General features: G+C 37.7%; 1 protein-coding gene and 1 pseudogene across 1 annotated transcript; one reads left to right on the top strand and one right to left on the bottom strand.

Moving 5' to 3' along the window:
- Positions 1 to 435, top strand: LOC147483474 (protein FAR1-RELATED SEQUENCE 5-like). The gene has a single exon (XM_086579571.1). It carries the CDS (start codon positions 1 to 3, stop codon positions 433 to 435), a length of 435 nt encoding a protein of 144 aa, XP_086435697.1.
- Positions 436 to 10,156: 9,721 nt separating this feature from the next.
- LOC147483473 (17.3 kDa class II heat shock protein pseudogene) lies at positions 10,157 to 10,441 on the bottom strand (annotated as a pseudogene).
- Between the last annotated feature and the right edge of the window lie 8,181 nt (positions 10,442 to 18,622).

Raw genomic sequence — 18,622 nt, 5'->3', positions numbered from 1 at the left:
ATGCCTGCTGCAGCTAAGGTGTTGATTGACTCATTTCGTGATGGTGGTGTACCTGTGAATAAAGTTGTTGATATACTTGACGGAGTACAAATTGGTTTTGATGATAGGGATTGTTGGAACCATTTGGGCCCCTCAAAAGAATACAAGAAACCGGTGAGAGGTGATGCTACGCTGCTTGCTTTTTTCAAGAAAAAAAGTATAGAGGATCCTAATTTCTTTTATGCAATACAGATGGATCATGAAGCAAGGGCCATTAATTTTTTCTGGGTAGATGGTCGGTCGCGTACACAGTTTCAATATTTTGGTGACGTGGTTTTCTTTGATACCACATATCGGAAGAATGTATATGAAATGCCATTAAGCCCCATTTCTGGAGTTAACCACCATATGCAATCAATCCAATTTGGTTGTGCACTACTTTTGGATGAAACGTAAGATTCTTTTCAGTGGGTTTTGAGACTTGGCTTGGAGCTATGGGGACGTGGCCCCATCTGCAATTATCACAGATCAAGATAGAGCTATGACTCTAGTTATTGGTACGGTATTCCTAATACTCGACCGCATGATCTGCCTATGGCATATTATGAAGAAGTTCCCGAAAAACTTCCAAATTATTATTATCTAAGTCAAAATTCAAAAAGAATTCAAACATCAGATTCGCAAATATTTATTCTCGATGTGTTTGAAAGGAGGTGGGCAGAATTGATGTCTAGTTTTAAGTTGGAGGAGAATGAATGGCTTCAAGAGATGTACAAGATTCGACACAAATGGGCTCCAGTTTATCACTTGATACTTTTTATGCCCAAGACTTCATCAATGGCTGCCGAAAGCATGAATTTTGTTTACAAGAACTTTTTCACATCTCGACAACTCTTAGAGAGTTTGTAGTGAAGAATGATAAGTGTTTGATGAGGATTGTTGAAAGAGAAAAAAAGAGGATTATATTAACAACTTTCGAATCGGATTATAGGCGTGAATTCATTTCTCTTGAAGAGTGCACAAGTGTATACACAAGGAATGCTTATGATAGATTCAAGCAAGAATTCGAGTTAGCTGAAAGTATGTGTCCCGCATGATGATGAAAAAGGTACCGACGGGCAACAGAACCTACACTTATAAGTCGCGAAGATTAAACGGTGACGGCGTGAATGGAAGGTGAAGTTCAACCAAACAAAAAAGAAGGTAATTGTGAATGCAAAACTTTTTGAATTTCGGGGATATTTGTGGACACCTCTATAAAGGTATTTCAGAGTCGGATATTGAGATTCCGAGCTCTTTTATTCTTAAGAGGTGGATGAAAGGGGCAAATAAGTATGAAGTCGAGTATGACCGTGGACCGTAAGTGGCCATGAGAACTCTGGAGAAAATCGTAGAATTACTCGACTTCAAATGGTTCACATTGTGGACCTGACCGATCCACACCTTTCATCTCCCCATCAACCCAGTGATCCCTACGACCCATGAAATTCAGAAATTTTGAAAAAGCGAAATTCAGGAAAAACCAAAATTTCGAATTTTTGAAAACAAAAATTTTGAAACCAAAATTTTGAAAATGTTTACCTTCTTCTCCAAAAAATCGATGTGACAATCTCCTCCAATTTCGGTTACAATCATTGTGACAATCCAGTGTGATAAACAATGAAATAGGATTCAAATAAAAAATCGAATGTTTATCTTCTTCTCCAAAAAAAATCGGTGTTCTGAATCAATCTCCAAAAAAAATCGAGTGGACCACGGCTACACTCTCGAAAACAATTAAGGTTTGTGTTTACATTCTCTCTTTTAATCTTATCTCCAAAAATGGAGTGTTTCACTTTCGAAAACAATGTGCTAATTAACCATTGTTGTGTTGAATTAAGGTGTTCATTGTGAATCAATCTTAGTTTCAAGCTTGGTTTAAGTCGAACAACCTTTATTTTCCGCAGGTTTGTTTCTTCCATTCAAACAAGATTTTTGTTGTTCATAAATTGGGATTTTGCTTCTTTTTATGGAACTAATTGGCGTTGCTATGGGTTTGTTTGATATTTGTTTGCTTTATAAACATTTAAGTGGGATTGAATTATTAATTGAAGATATTTTGTTTGTTTACTTGATTGGATTTATAAAGAGATGAATGATTCAAAATAAATAAATCATTAAATCAAGCAATGAAGTTATGAGCATTGAACTTCTGTCGAGTTAGGTGAACTCTGTCGAGTTTTGAGTTTTTCGAAGTTGAGTTTGTCGAGTTTTGAACTCTTCGAGTTTAGAGTTTTGAACTTCTGTCGGAGTTGATTGAACTCTTTCGAGTTCCGAGTTTTGAACTCTTTTACGAGTTGAGTTTTGAACTTCTGTCGAGTTAGGTGAACTTCTGTTAGAGTTTTGAACTCTTTTGAGAGTTCGGAGTTTTGAACTTCTGTCGAGTTCGGTGAACTCTTCGAGTTGAGTTTTGAACTCTTTTCGGAGTTCACGAACTTCTGAAAAGAGTTCAAAGTTTTGAACTTCTGTTATAAGAGATGAATGATTCAAAATAAATAAATCATTAAATCAAGCAATGAAGTTATGAGCGGTGAACTCTATCGAATTTTGAACTTAAATCTGTTAGAGTTAGGTGAACTCTTTCGAGTTCGGTTTTGAACTCTGTCGAGGAGTTCAAAGTTTTGAAGTTTCTGTCGAGGAGTTCGGTGAACTCTTTTCGAGTTTTTGAACTACTCTGTCCGAGTTTTGAACTGTCGAGTTGAGTTAAATTGGCTCATTTGAAATGAAGTGAGTTAGGAGCCACCCTCGAAATATGTATACTTTTTCCTCTTTGTCTCCAGGCATTAATGCGCACATGAGCTCTGACAAGCTTTTAGATGCATGCATTGTGCGATTAGGTTTTAAGTTGTTCTTGGATCTCGGTTTAGCGACTTTCTATATAAAATTGGAAAACTCAACTTTTATTGGTTTGTTGGACAAGTGAAGTAGGAAGAACTCACTTTTATGGTTGTGCATGGGCTTTCTTTTGTATTTAGTGGATCGAGGGGACTTACGTGGAAATGTGTTTGAAGCTTGCGATGTTTTGGTTTTGAAAGACATTTGATTCTCTTACTGAAAACGCAGAGGCCTCTCTTTATCTCTTTCGTTACATTTGCCATGAAGAGAGTGTGGAATACCCTCTTCTCTTTAGTTCACCTTAACAATCATTGTAAAAGGCTGGAATTTGTACAAAGTCACGACATATGACATCGATTGCATTGATTTTTATCTTAAATCTTCTAAGCCATATTTCCATGAGGCCTCCTCTAACACTAGGTTTAAAGCCCGAATGTTCACCAAACTCTCGTGTCAAAATACTTTCATGAGTCTTGACCAGTTGGACTAGGGTAATAGACTTATTTTGTTTGTAAAAGGTTCTTTAGCGGGGAAGATACTTTATGTGGTTGGTTTTCCCTTCTTTTGACTATGTACTTTTACTATAGGCTAATGGAAGCCTTTTCTTGTGAAGTTTTACTTAGTACCTCAAGTACTTTACTTCTTTAAAGTCTATATGAAAAAAGAGGCATTGATACAAAATTGGGAAGTTGAAGTTAGAATATCTAATGTGAAGGCGTGAGGCTAATTCTTAAATACGTTTTAGAGATGAAGTTGCAAAGGAAAAGGTGATTTGGATAGTTATACAATCGAGGGTGTCCAAGAAGAGATATCTTGACCCGGATGATGACAAAAATCAAATTTTGGGATTTTTGCTAAGTAACATGGACACTTTGTATATGACATATGGCCACTTCCATAGTTATTTATCTGTAAAGAGACACTTTTTAAGATCTTGAACCCAAGAGTTAGTTGTGTAACTAAAAGAATAGAAATAGTTTTATTTTTAATTAATTAAATGTCCTTGTGTCCTAGTTCAAATAGATTAAAGTAGTTTTCTTTTTATTGGTTTTGTTAGACAAGTGTAGCTAAATGGATGTTTGTTTGTTTGGATTTTTGTTCTGTAGATGGAAAGAACTTCTATGCAATAGGTGTGGTGATAACACTCATTCATCGAGAGAAATGTTGTTGGTTGTTTGTCGCCTTGTTTGCATTCGAAAATGTCGTGGAAGTAGGATCACAAAGCGGTCGAGCCAAATCCAATCTCTTGGGAAAAATTTTTTGACTGTCAGCTTTAGGAGACTTCCAATGGTTGGAAGGCTGGCGAGAGCATAGTCATTAGTACCTCTAGAGAATCTAAGATCAGAACAGTTGAATTCTTGGGGGTTGAAAAGGTTAACACAACAATGAAAAAGCGGAAAATGAAAAGAAGCGAGAAAATTCTTGAATTACACCGAGTGTGGGAAGGATTTTGAATGGTTGGATACTTTGTTAGCTTGGTTAAGGAGCAACATTGAGTTGGCAGCGAGTTCAAGCTCTTCCACACTCACCTCTTCCCTCGTCTTCAAAAAAAAAGATAAAAAGTCAAAATTACACTTGAAATTGGCGGCGATGGTTTGTCGAAAAAATTGAGTTTCATTGTAAAATTAGATGAGTCGTGGTTGATTTCAAGTTCTTTGTATTTGCGTTTTTGTGAACTTGTGGTGAATGTAATTATCTTTGGTTAATTCATTTTGTGAACTTGCTGGTTAATCCATTTTGCTTATCTTGGTAACAACTTGTGGTGAACTTGTGGTTATGACTACGATGTAACTATGACTCTTATGAACTTGTGGTGAACTTGTGCTTATCTTTGTAACTATGACTCGATTTATTTGCTACAGAATCTTGTGTTGATGTAACAATGAATAAATTTGATTGGTAGTTTGTTCTAATAACAATGAATAAGTTTGATTGGTAGTTTGTTCTAATAGTTTACGTGGGAAAATAAAAACTAAATAAAAGTTATCCCACAGTTCCTACAACTTAAATAGTTTTCTTTGTCATAAACATAAAGATAAACAAGTTCCTACAAGGCATCGGAGAACAAGTACAAAGGTCCGTCGAGTATTGGTATTTCACGAGAAACATACAAAAAAACGCCAAGTAGAATAGAAAAAGACAATGAGAACACCGACTAAAAAGCACAAGCTAACATAACATAACACAAGTCTGTACTAGTTTTACACTCCGACAACTTGGCATTTTAGTTTGTCATTGCTCAAATCCCCAAGCGACATGGCCACACCGTTTGGGACTAAATCAAGCGGTATGATCACACCGTTCAAGAGGGGAAAAAAACCACCATTTTATCAAAACAGACTCAAATCCCAAACGGCATGGCCACACCGTTTGGGACCTAGAAAAACGGTGTGCGCACCGTTCAAGAGAAAAAAACAGATCCACTCAAATCCCAAAACGAAATTTCATAAAAACAAAATTTTGCAAAGCAAAAAATTCTTCTCGAAATAAACAAAACATTACATCGAGAATTTCCTTTATTTCTCTATTTCTCATTAATTTCTCTATTTTGAATTTCCTTATGCATTTTTCTCGACTAGCCTTATTATACATTTACACTTGTGACTTGCTTAAATGGACAACAATTTGTTTGAGTTGTAGTTGCTACTATACTTTGTTCACAATGCCCTTGTTTCCACAATTTTGACATTTTTTATTACTTGTAGATGGGCGACTCAATATTGATTGATGAAGTTCGGAGAGAAGGAAGAATCACAGTTCGGGTGAGCTAATGTTTCAATTTTATTTTGATTTCTACCAGCGAATTCAATCTTGTATTGTTATACCGTGTTAGTTTATTTGTTTTATTTTTGGCGTGGACACATTTATTTGCGATGCGAGTCTTTTCGACACCTTAGCGGCACCTACGTGGCATTTTCTTCCCTCTGTTCAACCTCGAGTTTGAAGTGGAAGTGGAAATTGTGAAACCACCATGTTTGGGAATGTGTTTTGAAACTCTTGAAGGCTGACAAAACAATTCTATATAACTTCTGCGGAAAATCGTTTGGATTTAGTCCATGGTGAAGCTCTGAAAAATCGGTTTCTCGTTCGGATGAAGTTAGTAGTTGTCAAATGACTTGCTTTCTTGATTTGGGGTTTATAGAGATCGAGGAGGCAAAAATAAGAATGTGGATGGGCCGAAAGAAAGTGAGAAAAACAAAATCTGATTAAATGTGGGTGCCTTGCTTGATATGGGGTGACAAAGCAAAATAGTGGAATCTGGAAAGTGATGAAATTTAGTAGCGAGCACAATCACAACCTTTGGTTAGTCCGGCAAAAGAATCGTATGCACTGTTAATAGAAATATACTGCTGCAGCTAAGGTGTTGATTGACTCATTTAAATGATGGTGGTGTACCTTGTGAATAAAGTTGTTGATATACTTGTGAATTACAAATTGGTTTTGATGATAGGGATTATTTGGAACCATTTGGGCCCCTCAAAAGAATACAAGAAACCGGTGAGAGGTGATGCTACATGGTGCTTCATTTTCAAGAAAAAAAAAAAAAAGTATAGAGGATCTAATTTCTTTTATGCAATCTGGATGGATCATGAAGCAAGGGCCATTAATTTTTTTTAGTGGATGATGGTCGATTCGGCGTACAGTTTCAATATTTTGGTGGCGTGGTTTTCTTTGATACCACATATCGGAAGAATGTATATGAAATGCCATTAGCCCCATTTTTGGAGTTAACCACCATATGCAATCAATCCAATTTGGTTGTGCACTACTTTTGGATGAAAGCGGAAAGATTCTTTTCCATGGGTTTTGAGACTTGGCTTGGAGCTATGGGCGGGCGTGCCCCATCTGCAATTATCACGAGATCAAGATAGAGCTATGACTCTAGTTATTGATGCGGTATTCCTAATATACTCGACACAGATTCTTATGGCATATTATGAAGAAGTTCCACTGAAAAACTTCCAAATTATTATTATCGGAAGTCAAAATTCAAAAAGAATTCAAACAACGTATTATTCAAATATTTATTCTGATGTGTTTGAAAGGAGGTGGGCAGAATTGATGTCTAGTTTTAAGTTGGAGGAGAATGAATGGCTTCAAGAGATGTACAAGATTAAACCTGAAATGGGCTCCAGTTTATCACTTGGATACTTTTTATCTTGCGCACTTGACTAAAGTTAAGAAAGCATGAATTCTTTTACAAGAACTTTTCACATCTCGACAACTCTTAGAGAGTTTGTAGTGAAGAATGATAAGTGTTTGATGAGGATTGTTGAAAGAGAAAAAAGGAGGATTATATTCTTGAACACTTTCGAATCGGATTATAGGCGGTAATTCATTTCTCTTGAAGAGTCGCGACAAGTGTATACACAAGGAATGCTTATGATAGATTCAAGCAAAATTGAGTTAAACTGGCGGTATGTCTGCATGATGATGAAAAAGTAATCTTGCTGACATGAAACTACACTTATAAGTCGCGAGATTCTGGTGTGGCGTGAATGGAAAGGTGAAGTTCAACCCAAATGCAAAAAGAAGGTAATTGTGAATGCAAAACTTTTGAATTTACAGGGGGATACCTTGTGGACACCTCATAAAAGTATTTGAGTCGTGATATTGAGATTCGAGCTCTTTATTCTTAAGAGGTGGATGAAAGGGGCAAATAAGTATAGAGTGAAATATGACCAGTGGATTTGGTAAGTGGCCATGAGAACTCGAGGTAATTGAGAATTACTTTCGACTTCAAATGGTTGCTAATCGGTTGGTTTATGAAGCTCTGCGGAAACTGATTCGACTTACCAATTAATGCTACAAAAGGCGCAAGAACTGTCGATGGAGCTCAAAGCGAAGGAAGTTGATCACGGTGTTTTTGTTGTTAATTCATGCACTATTGCCGATAGTTCGGCACCGCCATTTGACCTATCCCAAGTTTTACTTTTGAATCCTAACATCTCTCAAACAAAAAGGAAGAAAAAAGTCGTGAAGATTTATAAGAAAACTAAGGGCGATGGTAGAATAAAAGGGGTCTTGAACAAGCATCGCAAAAGCCAAAGCAAAGGCAGAGAGGAGATGTACATGTTGTAACAAAGTTGGTGTTAACCATGATGATTTAAATTGTCACGAAAATCCAAACAAAAAAAGAAGGGCCCAAGTAAGTATAATATTGTTTCCTTAAACTTAATTAAGTAGTATCCTATCTTACACAATTGCCTTTAAAACTTAACGTTTTCCATTCTTTTTGATTCTGATATTGGATGTAGAGTTAGAGGACAGAGGAGCGGCGATGAGGAGAAGCGAAGACGAGGATGGGGAGGAGAAACGAAGGCGAGGGCACAAATGATAACATTTCCCTTTATCCGGTTTTATCCCCTTTCGTATGGAACCTAGCAAGGAGGCGGTGGTGGGACTGTTTGAGGACCACGAATATCGCCATTCATGTCACCAACTTTATTTGGTGGGGCTGTCGAGTTAAATTGTGAAGAAGTTTTAGTGATTTGAGTTTATTTGGGTTTTAGTTATTTGGGTGAATTGTCGGAGTTTTAGTTATCATAGTTTTAGTAAACTATTTATTCATTTTTTGAACCAATCGGAAGTTTAGTAAATTATATGAACTTGATTATATGTCGAACTTGATTACCTTTTCGGAAGTTTTACATGTCACAAGTTTGTGTAAATTATATGAACTTGAGTTTTAGTATAACAGTTGATTTAAACGTAATTATGCATGTAGTAATTATTGATGTGTGCTGATTGATTTGGGTGAGACAAAATTTGAGGCTAAAACGACACGGCTAGGTAGTGCAGGTTGCACACCAAGCGGTGTGGCCACACCATTTTGGACTTCAGGTCCCAAACGGTGTGGCCATGCCGTTTGGGATTTGAACTGGATAAAATGGTGGTGTCGTGTTTTTGCCTCTTGAGCGGTGTGACCACACCGTTTGGACTTACTCCACCGTTTGGGATTTGAACCGGGTAAAAATGGTGTTGTGCAGGTTGTCCTTAGTCCCCAAGCGGTGTGGCCACCGTTTGGCCTTAATACAAAAACGATGTAGCCACACCGTTTGTCCTTAAAACCAAACGGTGTGGCCACACCGTTTGTCCTTAATCCCCCAAGCGGTGTGGCCACACCGTTTAGGATTTAACTGGGTTAAAAATGGTGTTGTCGGTTTGTCCTTAGTCCCAAAGCGGTGTGGCCACACCGTTTGGCCTTAACTAAAGCGGTGTAAAAACACCGTTTGTCATAATACCAGCGGTGTAGCCCACACCGTTTGTCATTAGTCCCAAGCGGTGTGGCCACACCGTTTGGGATTTGAACTTTAGGTTAAAAATGGTGTTGTGCAGTTGTCCCTTAGTCCCCAAACGGTGTGGCCACACCGTTTGGCCTTAATGACTAAAGCGATGTGGCTACACCGTTTTGTCCTTAGTCCCAAATGGTGTGTGGCGTTTAAATTTCACCTGGTTAAAAATGGTGTTGTCATGTTTGTCCTTAGTTAAAAATGGTGTTATGCGTTTGGCCTTAGTCCCAACGATGTAGCCCACCGTTTGTCGCTAATCCCAAACGGTGTAGCCACACGCGTTTGTCCTAATCTCCAAACGGTGTGGCCACACCGTTTGGGATTTAACTGGGTTAAAAATGGTGTTGTCACGTTTGTCCTTAGTCCCAAGCGGTGTGGCCACACCGTTTGGCCTTAAATAAAAATGTGGCCACTGGCGTTTATCCTTAGTCAAAGCGGTGTGGCCACACCGTTTGTCCTTAGTCCCAAGCGGTGTAGCCACACCGTTTGGCCTTAGTCCCAAACAGGTGAGTAAAAAATGGTGTTATCTGTTTTGATGATTCGGTGTTTGAAAGAGGAATGAAGAAATAGTTTGAAAGAGGTAAAAACTTTTTGATGATTCGGTTAAATTCCTCAACGATAGTTTAAGTTAATTGATGAAAATACTTCATCAACTGCTTTGTAGTTGATCTTTTATGCTTCAACAATACCTATAAGCGAAAGCGTAACTTGTTTACAATGAGACAAGTCAAAACAGAGAAAAGCATATTGCTTGTATGGACACCAACAAGCGTGTAAAAGATCGAGAGAAAGGCGATTGACTTCCAAGTTTGAACAAAGATTATTCTAAACAAACAGAAAAACAAAAGAAATGCAAACTCATATTCTTAATAGTTCAAAGTTCAAACCGCAAATACAAGTTAATTCCAAGCCTTAAAAAGCACATAAACAACATTCCTAAACAAACGGCTGGAACAAAGACCACGGAAGATCTAAGCACATATCACTCATGAACCATAATATTCTAAGATCTAAGCAATCTTCACTTCAATAGTCTTGGGCTTCTTTGTTTTTCGAGGTGGTGGAACCTTCTCAATGATCACATTAAGCACACCATCTCGACAAGCAATTGAGAAAATCTTCTCCGTATCCATTATCGGCAATGCAAACTTCCTCGTAAACTTCCCAATCCTCCTTTCCATCCTCGGATACTTAGCCCCTTGTTTCTCTTCTTCCCTCTTTTCAAACACGGTGACCACAAGCACATTGTCTTCCTCCAATGAAACCTTGATATCACCAGATTTCAAATCCGGCATGTCGATAACAAACCGTAGTAATTGGGTACTCTTTAATGTCTGGATTTGTTGCTGCCATTGCCTTTGCATCTCGAGCGTAAGTGCGTGTTGGTGCGTGGATGACTTCTCGGATTCATCGGACATGTCAAGAAGAGCAAACAAGCTTCTATTAACCGACTATAAGATAAGTTAAGTAATGATCAAGGCAAATTGGACAAATTTCCATCGATGAAGTGTGTGTGTCTAATATTTGTAAAGTTAAGTATCCTTTCATCAAATAAATTTAGTAGGGTTAAGTATCTTGAAATTCACCAAGAAAATTGAGTTGAATTGCCATTAGTATAACAGTTTGAAAGAGACAAACTTTTTTTTAGTTTCATGGGCTGATCAATGATTCGGGGATCTGATTACAACGGATATCAAGTTTACATGAGAAGGTGAATTATGTGGGTAATATTTGAAATTTTTAGTAGCATCCACTCTTTAATCAAAGAGTAATGGGAAAGAAGCAACTTCAATTCGAAGAAAATTGAGTAAACATGCCATTTGCATAACGGTTTAGAGTAGACAAACTAAGGCTTACATGCGTGGCGTGGGGCTTTTGTTGTCGTTCGATTGGGTAGAAGGTGAAATCCATCGCTTGGGTGATAGTCGAGGAGCAATTTACCTTTAGATAACTGGATACTTGTATTAGTGAATTGGGAATCATACTTTGTGTAAGTATCCTTAGGGACTTCCTAAACCCCATGTTAGGGACTATCCCGTCTTTGGTGGATCATGAAGGTATATCTAAACTTGCCTTGTTGTCCTAATCTGTTATACACTAGCACAATCCTTAAAGCTTTCCGGTTTCAAAGTCAACATGTGTGTGTGCTTTATTCCTGCAAAACTAACCTCTCCACTTGCTTCCTCATGTTCACCATTTCCATTTCCAACACTCATCCCCAACACAAGATAAAAGGAGGTAAACTAAACCCTATGTTGAGTTTGGACTCAACATACCTAAATCCTATGCTAACCACTAAACCCTAAACTAACCAAACTCAACATACCTAGTATAAGATGCTCATTCCGCGATATCGTCCTATGAATGAACTTGCACCGGTCAAATTGTATGCCTCCATGAACTGGTTTCGTGCATCGTCTGGAATCGCAGTCCCACCCATTGCAGGCCTTGATTGAGCAAGCGAGAAATTTCATCGGCGATGGGTCTTTGTCAAAATTAAAACGAAAAACTACATTTACATTTATACATTTACATTTATAAAATACCAAAACAAAACAAAACAAAATTAACGTTGTAAGATATTAACTCACCGCAGTTATGATATGGAAGACTCGTAGGGAGTAGTGACTAAGATGATCGGGGTTTATCATTCTCATATGACTATTGTTTTCGTACCAACTCATGTATCTACTAACACACTCCCATGGATAAGGCGGAATGGGTCCTCGTTGTTCAAGTTGAATCAAGTGATTCGCCATTTACTCGATATGAAGATGCAATTAAATTTCACATCATACCCGCGTCGAGGAAGTAGTTAAAGCGTCGAGGTCTTTGGTCTTAAGGGGATCTGAGGGTACAAACCGCTGCATATGACCCAACCGGCGTCAACCCTCCGAAACATTATCTTTGCTTTCGACATTATCAAGAAAGCATATAAATCCCTCGAAAAATGCTATTTCATCCACCGGCCCGTTATAGCTCGGACTTGCACATAGGGATACCATTCAACTTTGTCAAATAGCATATGATCGAGGAAATTAATCATTAACCACATACTAATAATATCAATTAATAAATAAAACTATTTACATACAAAATGCTTACATCGGTACAAGTCATATTATCAATGGTGGCTCGGGTATGCTTCAATGCATTTGTTGTGCTAGCATAAAAAGATCGAAATAACTGAGTACCCTCGAAAGCCGCGGCACATGCTCAACTGATAGTCCTCATTTGGGTATGGCACGAACACCGGAAGTACTCATAAATCCATGCCTACATTAATATAGACACCGAGTTAATATTGTAATAGATAGATAAAATTGACATTGAAAAGAAAAACAAAAACTAATACCTGTAGGAGAGTGAAATAGCACGAAACACCGCTTCACCTTGGCACTTGTGGCGGTCCCAAGAACCCTGTACAAGTAAGCGGTAAAGGCTGCACCCACGCGTAGTCTCGATCTCGCAAATTTGGCGATCTCGGATAACAAGCGGGAGCTGCGGTTCGGGCGTGTCGGTGAAGGCGGTACATCCAAAGAAAAATAATTGGATAAGCTCTCACGAAGAAAGCTGCACCTCTTTTTGGGTTGGCGCCTTCTTCCAACAACCCCATTTTCATCAATAAATCTTCATCGGTTACCTTCCCAAAGAAATGCTTCATCAAGAAATCCATCCTAACTTTGGAAGTGAACTTATTGGATTTCATCTCCGCATCTATCTTATCCATGGGTATGCCAAGATCTTTGTGGAGGAGTCTTTTTGTCTGTTCCAAGGTCAAATCAGTGTCCCCAGTCACTGCTTTGCCTCTGATCGGAACTCCTAAGAGTTGGGAAACATCGTCAGCGTGATTGTCATCTAAGCCCGGCATATGAAGCGTGTTGGTCTCCTGGATGCCACCTCTCCACAAACGCGAGACCAACACGGGATCGATGCACAATATACACCTAAGACCGAGCACATAAGCGGTTCTTTGAAGCTCCACGTGAAAAGTAGAACGGTTTGAACACTCTCCTCGAGGATATCCCATTGTACCAACTTGTTTAGGTGCCCATGGCACTTCAACACCCTCGCTCCGCCTAAAACAACAAAAAAACTTAGTATTAATGTATGCACAAGTTTAGTAATACAAAATTTAAATACTAATAGACACTTTCGATGATAATATTACCTGCCCTCCCCAAACATCAGCGAGCCCGCACTTTGCATAGTCATACAACGGATGTGACACACAAGGGGCCACCTCCATAAACACCTCTCTTGAACTCCAAGTCATTGTTAGACTTTCTCCACAATATTCAGCGGAGGCAATTACATGGACTTCCTCGTCATCCTCCTCCTCCTCCTCCTCGTCCTCTTCCTCCTCGTCGGTCTCTTCTTCTGCATCATCAACACCCTCTTCTTCACTATCAGCATGACTTAGAACTACACTCTTCCCACGATCCATATTTACGTCATGGCCATCTCCATCGTCATCGTCATCGTCATCGTCATCTACATCTACATCTACATCTAAATCTAAATCTACATCTACATCTACATCTACATCACTAAGAACTGTCCCCTTTCTTCTCTTTTGATTTCCTAACTCTACACCACTTACAACATTACTGGGATCATCCGCTTTCCGATCCCTACTAACCGATGCGAAGTGGTTGTTCTCCTTCCTCTCTTTTTCTCGGGCTCCTCATCAGCGACCGAACTACTACTCCCCACCTAACAACTTCTTAGCACCCGGTGAAAACTTTTTTGGCATTCTTCACATTCAGATTCTTTGTTGAGGCATTGCTACAAAATAAATAGGAGTTAAAAATAAGACATTCAACTAATTCAAATTGTTGCAATACCAACGTGAAAAAACAAATAACGAAATAAAGGCGGTGTGCATGCCAATCTATATCTAAGTTCAAAACTTCGGCGACAGTTTCACGAACTCTGAAAGAGTTCAAAACTCTTACATAGTTCACCGAACTCGAGTTCAAAACTCGAACTCGAAAGAGTTCAAAACTCTTAACTTCGAAAGAGTTCACCGAACTTCGACGAGTTCAAAACTCTGAACTCTGACAGAGTTCAAAACTCTGATAGAGTTCACCGAACTCTTACAGAGTTCAAAACTCTGAAAGAGTTCAAAACTCTTACATAGTTCACCGAACTCTGACAGAGTTCAAAACTCTGAAAGAGTTCAAAACTCTTACATAGTTCACCGAACTCTGACAGAGTTCAAAACTCTGAAAGAGTTCACCGAACTCTAACAGAGTTCAAAACTCTGACAGAGTTCAAAACTCTGAACTCTGAAAGAGTTCACCGAACTCTGACAGAGTTCAAAACTCTGAACTCTGACAGAGTTCAAAACTCTGATAGAGTTCACCGAACTCTTACAGAGTTCAAAACTCTGAAAGAGTTCACCGAACTCTGACAGAGTTCAAAACTCTGAAAGAGTTCACCGAACTCTAACAACGAGTTAGAACTCAAACTCTCTGAAAGTTCACCGAACTCGACGAGTTCAAAACTCTGAACTCGACAGAGTTCAAAACTCTGAAAGAGTTCAAAACTCTGATAGAGTTCACCGAACTCTGAAAGAGTTCAAAACTTCAAAACTTTCTTGGATTGAGATTGGTAGACTAAAGTTTTTCAATGAGTTCGACACGTGCCTTAATCAATGGGCCTTTGTATCTACCAACTTAGTTGTCCCCTACTCAATTCTGAACAATATTAAATATGTTGCAAATTTTTCTGTCCTAAAAAATAGAAATTGGATATTCGGTTGGATGAAAGAAAGGATGGTAGAAATAAAAAGAAATAACTAAGCGAACGTGTCAAAGTTCTAGGACAAAAAGAAAAAACTGAATTAGAGTAGTGCTTCTAGGTTTATAACATTTTATCCGTTCACACTCCTGCCATACCAAATGTCTGATTCACGCACCTTACATCTATGAACCTCTAAAGAAAAAAAAAAAAAATGAAGAAGAAATCAAAACGAAAAAGAACAAACTCATTGAAAGAGTTCAAAACTCTGATAGAGTTCAAAACCAATTGGATTAATATTTAAAGTTTAATCATATCTGATGTATTACTAATGAGTAAGTAGAGGTTGTGGTTTCTAATCATATATGATGTAACTTTACCGGCTTTAAATAATATTAATCCAATTGGTGACATATTTATTGGATTGTATGAGTACAAAATTTGGGTTTGTCGGCCGATTAATAGTTCCCTTTCATTCAACAATTTAGAGATCTAGATAATACTCACTAATGAGTAAGTAGAGGTTGTGGTTTCTAAATTTTTACACAACATCAGCGGACTAACTAAAGCTTGTCCTACAAAGGAAGACTTCCATAATAATTGATTCTGCATACTTGCTCAATATCACGGTCAAGTCAAAGCGGATGCATTTTTCATATCGATTATCAAAACATTTACTTGCAAGGTCGAGCCAATGACCATCACATATAAGTTTTAACAACCAACATTTTTGTCTCGGTAGTAATTTCGGTGTCGGTTGACATCATAAAGTCCCGATTCATCGTGAACCAAAACCATCACATATAAGTTTTAACAACCAACATTTTACCGTCTCCGGTAGTAATTTCGATTAATGGATTGACATCATAAAGTCTGATTCATCAGTGAACCAAAAACTTCATGTATCACATGAAAGATTGTGTTTAACATGAAAGTACACAAAAAAAATTATCAAAATTAGAAACAAATTATTAAAAAAAAAAATTCTTACATTTCGTTCACTGGCGGAATCGGATCAAGTGCTTATTGGGGCCCCTTGAACAGTAAATTCAATTACTTAAACCCGTAAGAGTATAGTACTTGAGATCAACAAACTAAGTGTACAATAATAAGTTAGAACCACATGGCAACTCACGGAAGAGGAACAAATTTCTGGTCTTTGATTTGGTGCGAGGTAGGTGGAGCATTTGCTTGTGTAGTTAGGGGGGTAGAAGGCTGTTTAAAGTCATGAAGAATGCTCCATGAGATGACATAAGAAACATAAAGGTTAATCATCACTACACACTAGCTTATCTCATTGCAAGGAAAAGAATACATAATCATAATCACCACACATAAATTAAATTGAAGAAGAAATTTGTGAACTTTGTCGATCAAGAACCATTAATACCAAATAAGATTAATACTGAATTTGTGAACTCGACCAAGAACCATTAATCACAATTTGTGGAGAATACACACAGGTTAATCATCACTACACATAAATACATAATCAGTCAAGAACCATTAATACCAAATAAGATTAAGTTGAGAGAATAGTTATACCTAATTTCTTCTTCAAATGAATCTCTTTATAGATTTGTTTTAAACTTTCTCCTTTATAGATTTTGGAGAGAGATCGGTGAAATTGGAGGAGATTTTGTTTTTCACAACGATGAACTAATTGGAGAAGAAGGTAAACATTTAGTTTTATGTCCGATTTAAGTGTTTTGTTTTCAAAATTAGTGTTTTGGTTTAGTGTTTTGGTATTAATGGTTAGGTGTTTATGAGTGATTTAGGTGTTTTTGGAAGAAGAAGTAAACATTTCAAAATTTTGGTTTCAAAATTTTTGTTTTCAAAATTCCGGAAATTTTGGTTTTTCTGGAATTTCGTTTTTCAAAATTTCTGGAATTTCTGTTGGCGTAGGATCGGTTGGGTTGATGGGGAGATGAAAGGTGTGGATCGGTATTTGTGTCACAATGTGGCTCTCGATACACGTGGCTGTATCCTAACCCTATATATATATATATATATATATATATATATATATAATCATAAAGTCAAAGTTCGTAGGATGAGATATCCCACTCCGATAGAACAAAGGAAAAGACAATACAAAATCAATACTAGAAAAAGGAAACTACGACTATTAGAGAAAACTAAAACAAAGGGATGCAATCATGCATGGCCGAGCAAGGACTCCCATCTTGAGCGCTTTATTTATGTGCCCTCAGGATGAATTTTTGAAGGAAGCAATTATTATTGCTCTTTCAAGTTATATAGCCTCTAGAAGTTCGTTTAATAGTGTCCTCACAAGTTAGGTATTCTTTCAAGGTGTATGGCTGGTATTAGATAGGAGTCATAGGACATTTTTTTTCTTTTTCTTTCATGTAATCTTGGTTTTAGCTCGAGTGTTCTTTTAATTTTTATTTAGTTTTTAATAATTGAATTTTATTGATAAGGAAGGAGATATTACTCACTCATGACATTACTAAAAGTAATGGTGTACTGTGGTGAGAGAGAGGGTCACTAGCATCATAGTGATGATACAAACAAAGAGCAAGGTAGCTTAACTAATATCTCGCAAGAGATGCAAGCAACACCTAAAAAAACCCAAATCACTGGTTTTGTTTATTTGCTAAAGAAAGGTAGAGTTACCAATAGATATATTAGGAGACGGAGGAGTGAGGTAAAGTTCGACAATAATGAAGATATATAGATTTTGTTTTCTTTATTATGGACAAGTTGTAAGTATATTGTTAGTAGTGATTTCACCAATATACATGTGGGGTATGTTAGAGGTGGGGCGGGGATATTCTTGATGTACTGGGAGCTGGTTGTAGCAACAATGATTTTGATGTTCCCCTGAAACTCCAGTTGGATGATAGTTGAATTCAACAAAACTTCTTAAAGTTTACTGCTCTTTGGAGTTGTTGCATCCCCGCATTATTTGAAATAAGATTTTTAGTAGGGTCTTCTTTTAAGCCCACCCAAGACCTGTGTTTAAGTTAACTTCAGGTATCCAAGACGCCAAGTTGAGTTTTGGAGGATCCTTACTACCTCTAAAGAAACAGGGACAACTTAACTGTAGTACATAATTCAAGGTATCTAACTCCCAAGTGTGCTCAAAATGTTTGAAGAAGACGTTTTTACTTTCTCTGATTGGCAGGAAGGTGTATAATTATTCGTCTTCGAATTTGCTGTATGAGTTAAAGTTGAATGTTACGGCATGTGTACAATTACAGATCGTTACAAGAGTGTATAGCTATAATGTTTAAAGAACCATGGGAAAAAGAAAGAGTTCCGCTGCTCGATCTTCATTTGCAGATAATACTTTTGTTTTGTTCTATTGGCCCCATTTGAACTCTAACAGCAATTATGCAAGGATTATAGGGAGTCATTGGAGGTGCTACACATGGGCATGCCAATAAAGATGGGGTTTGCTTAGAGATGCTTACATTGTGCAAAACAATGGATAGGAGGGTTACTATTTTGACCCCCACCTACGTGGCAAACGTCCATTAGTAGGGGTCTTTATTTTATTCATTTAATCAACAGGGCTAAAGCCCAATTCGCAATATCATGGATCAATGTACATGCCCATTAACTCATGTGTCTAAGGCTGAACCTTAGCCACATGGTTTGTCACTAATGTACATTGATTTATGTCCAGACTCATTTCTTATCAAAAGATAATTACCAGTTGACAGTTATATTCTATCACAATTACTCAAGCTACAAGATTACTTGAG

The sequence above is a fragment of the Coptis chinensis genome, chromosome 8, assembly GCF_015680905.1.
Source record: "Coptis chinensis isolate HL-2020 chromosome 8, ASM1568090v1, whole genome shotgun sequence".
Lineage (NCBI taxonomy): Eukaryota > Viridiplantae > Streptophyta > Magnoliopsida > Ranunculales > Ranunculaceae > Coptis > Coptis chinensis.
Note: the sequence above shows the minus strand (reverse complement) of the source record. Positions and strands in the feature narration are given on the sequence as shown.